Below are 12,987 nucleotides of genomic sequence, written 5' to 3'. Positions count from 1 at the left end.
GAATATGTATCCCCTCCTTGATTGTGACTCATAACTCCAATAAGCCATAAAAGATGGCTCCCCTGCTCTTGTCAACATTCTGTCGACTATACTTCCCTTCATGGGTATCCAGAGAATGGGAGGGGTCAGTTACAGGGCAAGGAAAGCCTGTCAGGAACAGGAGACATTTTCTAGAGGGTAGTAATTTCATGAAATGCTTCCTCTCTTCTGTCCTGAATTTCTGCCTGATCGTAGGTATAAAGCAGTGAAAATCAGGCAGGAGAAATGCCCTATTTCCTCCGCTACCAGTCTTTTCTGCAAACATTCCCTTGCAATCAAGGCAAATCCCCAGGCCAGAACTATTGCCACCGGCCAAATCTGAGTGCCTGCCATGTGCCAGCCACTGACCGAAAGCTTTAGAGACCCTACCATGTTTGACTCTCCTGACAACTCCAGAATAGACAGAATCATCATGCCCATTTTACAGACACAGAGGCTGAGGCACTAAAGATCATAACTGACTGGCCAGAGTCACACAGCTAGCGTGACAGAGCTGGACACAAACCCTGGTCCATCTGACTTTGGGTGGGTGCTTTTGACCCCATGTTATCCTTTTCATTCTTCAATGTCCAAGTCCCTACCCAAATGATCAATAGTTGAATGCTTCATAGGGCATTTGCATAATCATTAAAGCACTTTTCAGAGACCTACTCGGTAATGATAATTTGTAATGGAATCCCTCCTGCCATAATATCAATTGAACCCCAAGGTAAGCATTTCACAAAAGGATCTCCCTGCCTAGAATAATCACAATATCTTCATTGTTACCAGATCAGACAGTTTAAGGGCCTGCAAGAGAGCTATAAACGTGCAGGTATTTTCCAAATTCCCATGGAACCCAAGAAAACCCCAATGACCACCCACACACTCTTCAATTCAATCTATTTACAAAGATAAATTAAGGGTAGCACTGTGGTTAATCCAAGCCTTGAGATTAGCAGGACAGTGATCAGTATGCAGGTCAGCTGATAAATGTATCCCTCAAAAGAGTTACCTAAACGAACCTGATTTGCAACATTCGAGACACGATATGTTTAAACCATAAGCAAGAATGTCACCATGAGTACAGGTGAAATATTACCCCATTAGTCAAATTAAAAATGCAAAGCAGAAGACTATTCATAAATCATGATAGCAAATGTTTTAAAATATGTAAGTACAGGCAAAGAAAACCTAAATAAAATGGCAAATGGTAATGGATGGGTTGTATTTAATTGTATTCCTTTTTTTTTTTTTTTTCAATTTTAAAGGAAAAGTTATGTTACCGTGTGCTTACAATTAAAGAAATGGAAAACTGAATTAATGTCAACAGGCAGGTCTAAATTGATATTAAGCCCAGAGACTGCTAAAGACATAGACAAAAGATTAAAAATGCATTTGTTCTCTAGAGAATTGAAGTCACAAAGCAAACCAAAGAAGCTAGGATATAAACTGGTAAGAGACCCAACTATGGATCTAATTCCCTAGCTGTGGTTTGGGCACAGGCTGGAAGGAAGCTAGAGATGGCCATGTCTGGAAAAGGGATGTCCAATGAGGTCAGATGTCTCCTGGTGGCCAAGGAGAACCAAGGGCCACCCAAAGGATCCGAACCACCACTCATGCTCACAGGTCACTGGAGAAATCACAGGAGACAAATGAAGGCATGGACCGGGGGAGAGGGGAAAAACCAGGGAGCAGAGGAGAAAGAAGGAAAACAGTACCTTAGCTGTTACTTTCATGTACCTACCGGTAATTAACACAGAGGAAACAAAAAGGTTTCTTCCCAAATGGAAAAGGACATCATTAAAAAAGAAAAGGACAGACCTGTTTGCCCATGAGTGTGGGAGGTAGGAAACTACACAGCAAGCTTGTTCCAGAAAGTCAAACGCTTTTCCTCTGCTGGAATGAAGCAGAGTGCCACTGTTGGCCCATCCTGCCATATGCTGCTTGTCGTATGAGCTCTGGGCCAGTTTCCTCATCAGCAAGATGTGATGGTAAAAGGGCCTACCTCCATAAGGTAGTTTTGAGAATTTAATGACTTAATGCTTAAGAGTTTTATAAACTATCCCAGCTGTACACTTTATCTCTTTGAAAGGAAGACACCTCCATCCCTCCTTCCTGCTACCAGGAAAGAGGCAGTAACAGCAAGTGGTTAAGTATAGACTCTGGAGTCAGGTGCTACAGTTCAAATCTCAGCTCTGCCACTTGCCAGCCGTGTGATGTTGGCAAGCTAGTTAAGCACTGTTGGGCCTTTTGGTTTCTCAACTGTAAATTGGGAATGAAGTATCTGAATCGAAAGGTTGTTAGTCCCTAGAAAGCCCTCAGGGCCACCATATGGCAAACACTCAGCTCATACAAGGAAGTTGTACATAAGAACTTCAGCCCTTGCAAAGTTTTCACAATTTATTTATTTCTGATCCAACAGTCAGTCCCACCACATCCCATACTAACTAATTTGGCAGCTGCCCCAGCTCTCAGAAGCCCCAGTCCCAAAGGCCCACATGATCCCAAAGCCATGTGAGGTAGTTTCCAATGCACAAGGCACGCCATGCCTCACTGTGTGTACCTCCGTAGGCCTGAAGTTTCCATGCCAAGAACATATTTGTGTATTTCTTGTGCAAATTAAAAATGATTTCTTACGTAGAAATGTGCACCATTGGGTATTAATGAATAACATCACCAAATATCGTTCCCTGAAGAAAGGTCTCTGGAAGGCAGAGATCAAAATCCAAGTATTCTGGTCATTTTTGTTCTTACTTTAAATGCCATTCTAATAAGATTGATTATGCGGTTTTACATCCTGTAGAAACTGAAACCACAAATTGTAAGAGAGGAGAGGTAATGCTGTGTAGTTGAAAGAGACCCAGCTAGGGCTAAGCTGTTCACTGACCACGTGAACTCAACTACTTGAAGCCTTCGTTTCTGCACCCGTAAAATGGGTATAACAATAATAATTTTAGAGGTGCCTGGGTGGCTCAGCCAGTTAAGTATCTGACTCTTAATTCTGGCTCAGGTCACGATCTCATGGTCGTGGGATCCAGCCCCGAGTCGGGCTCTGCACTATAACTGCACTATAACAGTGTGGGGTCTGCTTGGGATTCTTTCTTTCTCTCTCTGCCCCTCCCCCACTCATGCTCTTTTCTCTCTCTCTCTCTCTCTCTCTCTCTCTCTCTCTCTCTCAAATAAACGTTTTAAGAAAAACAATACCAACTTTAGAGGGATAGTGTGAGGATTAAATGAGATTACTTACGAAAAGCACACTGTAAAGAATAATGAAAATGATGTGGAACCAGCTGAAACTGCTGTTACTCTAAGTCAAAAGGCTGACCCACACCCAGGGCCGGGCAGGTGCTCTGCTTGACAGTGAGGCTGTGGGGGTGGGGCTCCCCAGGGAAGGGCTGGAGGCAGAGCAGCAGCATCTACTTAGCAGTACGGCTAGTTTCCCCTTCGGACGAATGGCTCGGCTGCATCGGTGTGCCCTACAGCACCGCTGTGACTGGAGCCAGGACAGAGCCCAAGGAAGAGGTTTTCTTTTTGATTCTCGTGAGAACTCAAAGTATGGCGATCTGCAGCTATTGGAGATGTGGCCAACGAGTTCCACATGCCCCAAAAGTCACTGAGAGCCTCACCCTGTGCACCCCTGTAATGGTATCCTACAGAAATAATAACCAGTGTTTTGAACAAGAACCCTGATTTATCAAATCAAGGTTCAGTTCATCCTCCACTTCAGAAGAGAGGAGTTAAGAGCACATTTCCGAGGGGGGAAATTGTTTATGTCCACAAAGGTTAAACTTTTTAAAAATTGGAACACTTGAGAATAGATCCCAGAAGAGGCAAATCCATGGAGACAGAAGCAGAGAGGTCGCCGGAGGGTGGCCGGGGGAGGGCAGGCGGTGGGGTGTGGACGGTGACTGTTTAATGGGTACAGAGTTTTAGTTTGGGATGATGAAAACATTCTGCAACAAGGCAGTAGTGATGGCTTACATCATTATGAATGTACTTAATGCTACCGAACTGTACCTTTAATGGTAATTTTTTATGTTTTGTCATTTTACCACAGCTTTTTTTAATACAAAAAAAAAAAGAAAGGAACAGACGATGTTTGAGCGCCTACTATACCAATAAGCATTTTACATGCAGGATGTCACAACAATGTTACCATATAAATATTATTTATTATCCTCCTTTTAAAAACAGGTGGAAATGGAGACTCCATGAGGTAATGTGACTTCCCTCAAATCAAAGTGAGGCCAGGACTAGAAGGTGAGCCTCCAGGGCGGGCTTTATGCACTACTCACACCCACTGACTCTCTGAAAACACACGTGAAACTCTCATGGTTGGATAGCCTGAAAGCTTAATGGATTAATGAGCTTAGGTAAAAGGTGCTGCCAATGACCAGAAATATTGACAGGAAAGTTCACACAAATTCTGACTCTCTGAAGCAAGTTTTCAATAACACATATGAATATCGAATTGTTCTGGAACACTAAAACATCCATACCTTCATTTTTCATGATGATGTGAACAATCTGCCCAACGGTGTCACTGTTTTCATTTACACTGTCATTCAACTCTGAAAGAGAAGGCAGAGGAGGGTATGGGTTAAATTGGTCACTTCTGTGGATTCCATGACACCTCACTGAACAGTCTCAAGAAAGCTCTTGCTGTGGCACTAAGGGTCTAGGCTTTCTTCCTTCAGCCCCAAACTGCCTGGGGCACAGTCCATGGTGATTTCCTTGGCATATATAACAGACATAACGAGTACCAGAATTATCCATCAACCGTCTTCCCAAGTCCAAACACCCACTCACTTTCATGCATCTGTATCAGTCATTACTACTATATTTCTCTCTCATCCTTTCCTTAAACCCTTAGGGGAAATGGGAAGAAGATAGTTAATTAAAAAAAAAAATTCTCGGGGCGCCTGGGTGGCTCAGTCGGTTAAGCGGCCAACTTCAGCTCAGGTCATGATCTCGCGGTCCGTGAGTTCGAGCCCCACGTCGGGCTCTGTGCTGACAGCTCAGAGCCTGGAGCCTGTTTCAGATTCTGTGTCTCCCTCTCTCTGACCCTCCTCCGTTCATGCTCTGTCTCTCTCTGTCTCAAAAATAAATAAACGTTAAAAAAAAAAAAAAGAAAGAAAGAAAGAAAAAGAAAAAATTCTCCTTGGATTGATTGATTGATTGATTGATTGATTTTGCATGCAAGTGAGTATGGGAGGGACAAAGAGAGAGGGAGACACAGAATCCGAAGCAGACCCCATGCTCAGTGCAGAGTCTGACGCGGAGCTCAATCTCACAACTGCAGATCACAACGTGAGCCGATATCAAGAGTCTGACACTTAACCAACTGAGCCACCCAGGCACCCCCCGCCTTGGATTTTCTTTTAATTGCAGGTGTACTACATTAATTTAGAGTATGAATTTTTGGGGGGCAATTATTCATCCATGTTTATAAGCCTCTCCTTTCTTTTAAATACACTTGCAACTGACCTAAATTTCAGCCGTGGTTATTTGCCCACAGACCGTTAACTTTATGAGACTCTGTATATGTGACAGTGTTCGAAGAAAAATCAAACCTCCACTCTGAAACTGTGTAATTTCAGGGAGGAAGGAAAAAGGAGGGTTGAAATACACCATCTTAGTTCACAGAGAACGAATCAAGGTGTGCAGTGTCCTACTCGTGTACCTGGGAAGGTGTCTTCTCCGTCCACAGTCGGCTTCCCCCTCTGTGAAAACACACGTCTGGCCGGACGGCGCAAATGTTGACCTGCTAAGCCGGCCTACAGAGCATCTTTGAAGGAGGGGAGGAGGAGGCTTGCTTTCTATTGACAAACACTCAGCTTTGGTTTGCTCACAGCTACGCATGACTCATCCTGCAACCGGGTTCTCTCTCTGCCTCAAAGGTCAGTGGGGGTGGGAAAAACCAACAGGCCAGCAGGCTGGCAAGGAATGAGGAAGCTCTCCCCAGTCCGCCCTTTGGACTTTCTCGAAAGGTGACCTACTCCGAATGTCCCCCTCTGCAAAAACTGACCTTTGAGGAGCTGAAAGGGATAAGGAAGGTTAGCTACTACTCCCCAACTCCAAGTCTGGAAATGTCCCTGAAGGGTGGTTGAAAAAAAACATCTATGAAGAAAGAAAATCTCATTCTCTTGGGTGTTTCTGAACACTGCCTAACACTCCACGTTAGAGGAAAAGGTAAGATATCCTCAAGTTAATCTAAGGCACCATTTCTCGCCACACTTTTATCGCACTGTTGACACAATTATTTTACTTAATAAATATAAATTTCAGCCACACAGATTTAAGATCGAATTCCCCCAGCAAGAGTAATACCATACAAGTGGTGAGAACTATTTATATTTCACATTATCCTTATTAGAATCTCTTTTAATAATAATAGTAAGGATTCATATTTACTGAGTGGGCTTATGTGCCAAATACCAAATGCATCATCTCTCTAAATTCCACAATAATCCGACAAAGTGGAGATCACTGCCCTCATTTAAATTAAATTAAATTGGCATGAAATTAACTAAGATTAAGTTCTAGTTAAATTATACATAGTAGGGATTTAGAGCATATGTGACTTGCCCAAGGTCACAAGGAATGAGCTGGTAGGTGTTTCGTAAAGGACAGACAGGTTTCAAGCTCTAGGTGGGGTTACTACGAAATCTACACGGACACTCCGCCATACCACCTACTGTGAAGATGGACCATTTTGCCTCATAGAGATGGAAAATACATATGACTGGTTACTTATTTCAAAATTGCCCCCACTTGGGGCACCTGGCTGGCTCAGTCAGTACAGCATGAGACTCTTGATCTCAGAGTGGTGGGTTCGAGCCCCACACTAGGTGTAGAGATTAAAAATAAAATCGTAAAAAAAAAAATGGTCTCTATCCACATCTCCATAAAGAGAATGCAGGCATTTACCTATCTTTTCAACCTTTTCCTCTTCCACATCTTGCTCGGCTTCTGTTGTACAACGATAGCCTTTCTTCTTGAGCAGGTGGCAGATGAGGACGCCGAAGAGACCCATGATGAAGAACACAGGGACGAGCGCATATGCGATATACTCTGGGTGTCCATTGCCAGTATTGTTAGTGGGCGACGGTGTCGTCTCCGTTTTGGAGTGCAACGTGCGGCTGCCACCATTGTCTACAGGAAGAAATACACATGGCCACATCAGACGTCTGTCGGAGGCAAGAAAAACCTGACAACACTGGGGAACGTGCACGTTAAATCCGAGTCTCCTCCCCAAACCGTGGGCCACGTGGAGACTGGTGGGTCTGGCAGCACAGAACACAGGCTGAGGGCCAGGCTTGGCTCAAAGTCTGAGTCCCCTTCCTGTCCCTGCTCCTCATAAACTAGGTCCCACCCTGGGAATTTCTTTCAAAACCTCCCAAGCTAGTGTGTGCTTCTTCAGCTGTGGCAGCACCCACACAGGGCAGAAAGCATGTACAGAGTTCCGGTGAAACATAAGCACAAAGCAAACACGCTATCGTTCGGTGGCATTATAGCGGGGTGCTTAGTGGTTAGGAGCATGGACCCAGGAGACCCGGGTTCAAGTCCTGGCTGTACCACCTAGCAGCTGGGTGACACTGGGCAATAACTTAGCATCTCCATGCCTCAGTTTCTTGTGAAACAGGCATACTAATAGAAGCGTCCCACCCTTCTAGGGTGTTATGAAGGTGAAATAAATTATCCACGTAAAACATTTCAAACCATTTTGACAACATACTAAATGCTCAACTACGGCAGTCACCATGCTAGGCGCGTGTGATATATCACTGAGTAAAACAAACATCCTTGTCCTCACGGAGCTTATGTTCTAGAAGGGTTTAGTAAGCTGACAGACCTAAAACATGCAAAAGAGAAAAATCCAGAATGGCATCAGTCCCTAAACAAAACACATGGGCAGGTCACAGGTTGAGAGAAATGCCGTGGAAGGCATACACATGGGTAAACAGAAGAAAGAATAACAGCAGGGACCTGTTTTATGACAACAAAAATAGGGCGGCTGGGAAGGAGGCATCTTTCAGAGAAAAGGAGAAGTTTGCCTGTGGCCATGTCAAAGCATCACGTGGACTTATTACCAGAGGTGACAGACATCCAAGCCTGCAGGGATACCACACGTAGGCTCCCAAGAGGCCCATGCGCATGGGGATCTGAATCTCCTCTATGAAGGACAGTGAGAGGCAGAGAGCCTGGTGCAGTCATGAGACATGGCCAATGAAGATACCAGAGAAAGAGCAAATTACATAGAAAACCAGCAAAGTACCAACTCACAGACACAAAATGAGAAGAGAATTATGAAACGAAGGAGGGGGTCAGGCAGGATGAGAAGTAAAGGGAAAGGTGAGATTTGATTAAAATGAAGCCTCGTTATTTGGAATACTCAGATTCTGAAGTGCTAAAATCAAGTTCTCTACATCAGGGAGATTCACAGTGCTGCTTAAGAAACCCAGAAATAGGAGGATGCCAGGGTGGCTCAGTTGGTTAAGCATTCAAGTCTTGATTTTGGCTCCGGTCATGATCTCATGATTTGTGAACTTGAGCCTTGCATCATCAGGCTCTGCACTGACAGCGTGGGGCCTGCTTGGGATTCATTCTCTCTCTCTCTCTCTCTCTCTCTCTCTCTCTCTCTCTCTCTCTCTCTCTCTCCCTCTGCCTTAAAAAAATTAAAAAAGAAAAAAACAGAAAAGAAACTCAGAAATTGGAAAACTAAATACACTTAATTATAAGCTCTCTCAAAGAGTGTTTTGATAAAAAAGAATCCATGTGGCAATGATTGAATGGGACAAATATCAGGTGTGAAATAACCACATTGCATTATTGCAGCAAACAGAAGCCCAATTTGCAAACCAGAGGCCATACAAAGGGCTATCAGTCTTTCACATGGAAATATCCATTACCTTTGAACATGAAAGGAAATTGCTGGTTTCTTAGGTTTGTAAAAGGCTGCTTTCATTATTTTATCAGACAATCTCTAAAATTGGGGATAACCTATTTTTTTTTCTGATTTATCTTCCAGGAATCAATATAATAAATGAATGAACAAATAAATGGAAGTACACGCACGCACACACACACACACACACACTTCCCTAAAAATGCACAAATATATCATCTAAATCAGGATTTAACTACCAGCCTTTCAGTAAAAACCAGAAACATTTCTTTAACTCCTTTTATAATTCTAAGTAAGTCTTATTTAAAAATTCCTTTTTTTAAGTTTATTTATTTATTTTGAGAGAGAGAGAAAGCAGGGGAGGGGTAGAGAGAGGGAGACAGAATCCCAAGCAGGCTCTGTGCTATCAGCACAGAGTCCGAAATGGGACTCAGACCCATGAAACCACAAGATAGTGACATGAGCCAAAATAAAGAGTCGGACGCTTAACCGACTGAGGCATCCAGGTGTCCCCATTAATTCCTTTTTAGTAACATATATTCCATGTAACAGGAATAGGTGAAGCAGGCAACATGCTAAGACCGAGAGAGTTTTACTCAGAATCATGGTCTGTTTCAATCTGGAAGTGACAACCAATTCTCTTTGGAGGGCAGTAGGAATAGGGACAAAAGCGGAGGGGCTCAGAATTGGAGCCAACAGCTCCTCCTGAATCAGGGGGTTGAGAATGTGTCTTTATCATCCATTTGGTATTTGGCAAACCCTTGCAAATACTACATTATTTAGAGTCTGTGATTTACAAACAAGTATCAGTCACTTAATCTCGTAATTATTCTACCATGGGAAAACTGAAGAAGATATGAATCTAAATTAGTGAAACATGAATTACAGAGAGACGCAATATAGCACTGGGGTTACGAGGTCAGAACGCCCGACATGAATAACAGTTTCGCCATCTATTAGGCATGTCACCTCGGGCAAGTTACTTCATTGTTCTATGTTCAGTTGCCTCATTATTAAATAAAATCAAAATGATTATATCTTTCTAGGATGATTTTAAAACATGGCCCCAAATCCTTTGGTACTGCTCCAACCGAGAAGTCTGTACCTCCTACCCTCGAATATATACTCTGAGGTTTGCCTGATCAATAGAATATGGAGTGACACTTTGTCAGTTTCCACCTCCTGTCTCTTGGGGCACTTGCTTTTGGAAACTAATCACCCTGCCGTGCAGAAACCGAAGGTTCCTCAAGAAAAGAACCCAATTAACAGTCATCAACTTGCCAACTCTGTAACTGAGTATCTTAGAAGTAGACCCAAGGGCCCCAGCTAGTGATGCATGGAACAAACATGAGTTGTTTCTGAATCCTGACAAGTTGTAGATTTCTAAGCAAAATGAGTGACTGCTGTTGTTTTGAGCCACGAAGCTTTGAGGTAAATTGTTATACACCAAATAGAAACTAGAAGACTACTTCATGGAGTCATCGTAAGGATTAAATATATTAATATGTAAAGCACGTAGAAGAGTGTTTAGGAAGAGGCACGCATTGTAAAAGTGTTTACTCACCACCTTGATAGAACTGTACTATCCAATATGGTGGCCACTAGCCACAAGTAGCTATTTAAATTTAAGTCAATTAAGAGGCGCCTGGGTGGCTCAGTTGGTTAAGCGTCTGACTCTTGACTTCCGCTGAGGTCATGATCCATGGTTTGTGAGATGGAACCCTGCATTGAGCTCTGCACTTGACAGCATGGAGCCTGCTTGGATTCTCGCTCTCTCTCTCTCTCTCTCTCTCTGCCCCGCCCTCGCTCACACGCATGCTCTTTTTCTCTCTCACTTTCAAAAATAAACATTTTAAATGTAAGCCAATAAAAATGACGTAAAATTAAAAATCCGGTTCTCCAGTTGCATTAATCACATTCTAAGCGTTCAGTAGTCACATGGGTAGTAATTGCTACCATACTGGACAGGTCAGATAAAAAACATTTTCGGGGCCCCCAGGTGGCTCTGTCGGTTAAGCATCAGACTTCAGCTCAGGTCATGATCTCATGGTTTGTGAGTTTGAGCCCCATGTCAGGCTCTGTGCTGACAGCTCAGAGCCTGGAGCCTGCTTCGGATTCTGTGTCTCCTGCTCTTTGTCCCTCTGTTGCTTGTGCTCTCTCTCTGTCTCAAAAGCAAATAAATAAACATTAAAAAAATTTTAAGAACATTTTCAAAAGTTCTGTTGGACAGCCCTGTTATATACTACAAAGAACTGCTAAAAAGCGGTTGACTTGAGAATCTACTGTGACCTACCATAGCAATTCAATAAAAATAACTTTAAAATTACAAAGTAACTATTCACAAATAATGCCTTAAAACATTGTTAACTTAGGCAAATTTAGTTTTCCTTCAGTTTACACCAAAGACTTGTTTAGAGACATTGACCATCTTTCTCTTTCTCCCCAGCTGAGTCATATCTGAATTACAAACAAATTATTTGAATCCAAGTGAATAGCAAAAGTGGTCGCCACACTCTCTATAAAACAAAAAATGGCAACAATATGAATTTTGATCATGGGATAGTAAGAAAATATCTAAGTCAATCATTATCCACCCATTTGATGGAATAATATGCATCATTTAAAACTATAAAGATTTCATGAAGACATGAGAAAACACTTAAGATACAATGTTGAATATAAAAGGCTTGATTCAACATCTTACATACAGTATGGTCCAACTAGTTTTTTAAAAATGCAAGAAGGAGGGGCGCCTGGGTGGCACAGTCAGTTAAGCGTCCGACTTCAGCCAGGTCACGATCTCGTGGTCCGTGAGTTCGAGCCCCGCGTCAGGCTCTGGGCTGATGGCTCAGAGCCTGGAGCCTGTTTCCGATTCTGTGTCTCCCTCTCTCTCTGCCCCTTCCCCGTTCATGCTCTGTCTCTCTCTGTCCCAAAAATAAATGTTGAAAAAAAAAAATGCAAGAAGGCATAAAATGTACAAAACAATGACCAAAATATTAAGTGATTTCAGGTAACTGAATAATAGAATAACTTTAAATTTTATTTTTATACTTATCTATAATTTTCTAAAATTCATATGTATGTATTCCTTTTGTACTAAAGTGATAGACACCTTAGGAAAAAAAAAAAAAAGATACAAAACAGAGGTGGTCAGCCATTTGGGAATCACAGACCCCTCTGGGAAACTGTTGGATGCTATGAAGGTTCCTCGTCCAAAATTTTGCCTTCAAGTTCTACAAGCTCTGAATCCCAAGTTCATATAAGGGCAAGTGACTCGATAAGGATGATGCCCAAGTTTCTGCTTGATAACATGGTGGACATTGATGTCATTCATCAAGATGGGAAATAACTTTAAAGAAAAGGAAGCTTGCTTGGTGTGATGTGTTGAATTTTACCTCCCTCCCAATTCAAACGTTGAAGTATCCCAAGTACCTCAGAATGTGACCTTATTAAAATACAGGGTCTTTACAAAGGTAATCAAATTAAAATGAGGTCATTAGAGTGGACTCAAATCCCACATGTCCTTATCAAAGGAGAAATGTGGAGCCAGACAGGTACAAAGGGAAATCACAATGTGGAGATACAGGCAGAGATGGGGTGATGCTTCTAAAGGCCAAAGACTTCCATCAAACCACCAGAAGCTAGGAGAGAGGCATGAAATAGATTCTTCTTCACAGCCCTCAGAAGGAAGCAACTCTGCCGGTCTTGATCTTGGAATTCCAGCCTCCAGAAGTGTGAGGCTCTTTTTTAAGCCACCCAGTTTGTGGTACTTTGCGACAGCAGCCCAAGAAAACTAATACACTCGGCATGGAGAGGACGCTATCACGAGTTCAGTTTTGAACATGGGGACAACCAGACGGAAATATCCAGTGAGAAACCGGATCCACTCCACGAGGAAGCTGAGGGAGAGGAGCCAGGGTTCTACCCTAGAACAGAGGATAGAGTTTCCAAAAGGAATGAGCAGTCAGCAAGGTCAGAAGCTGCAAGAGAGAGCAACTAAAATAGGAAGGAAATGGAAAATTGGTGCAGCCACTATGTAAAACAGTAAGTTCCTCAAA

At 42.8% G+C, this 12,987-nt stretch overlaps 1 protein-coding gene across 3 annotated transcripts in view; it reads right to left on the bottom strand.

Moving 5' to 3' along the window:
• The window catches only part of RELL1 (RELT like 1), a 70,226-nt gene that overhangs the window by 30,267 nt on the left and 26,972 nt on the right, over positions 1 to 12,987 (bottom strand). For all 3 annotated transcript variants that reach the window (XM_023253210.2, XM_045056478.1, XM_045056477.1), the window contains exons 2-3: positions 6,952 to 7,176; positions 4,521 to 4,592 (exon numbers count right to left, since the gene is read on the bottom strand). In XM_023253210.2, coding sequence (XP_023108978.1) covers positions 4,521 to 4,592; positions 6,952 to 7,176 — 297 coding nt within the window. The remainder of the gene's footprint in view (positions 1 to 4,520; positions 4,593 to 6,951; positions 7,177 to 12,987) is intronic.

Source organism: Felis catus, chromosome B1 (assembly GCF_018350175.1).
Source record: "Felis catus isolate Fca126 chromosome B1, F.catus_Fca126_mat1.0, whole genome shotgun sequence".
NCBI lineage: Eukaryota > Metazoa > Chordata > Mammalia > Carnivora > Felidae > Felis > Felis catus.
This window is presented reverse-complemented; position numbering and strand designations above follow the sequence as displayed.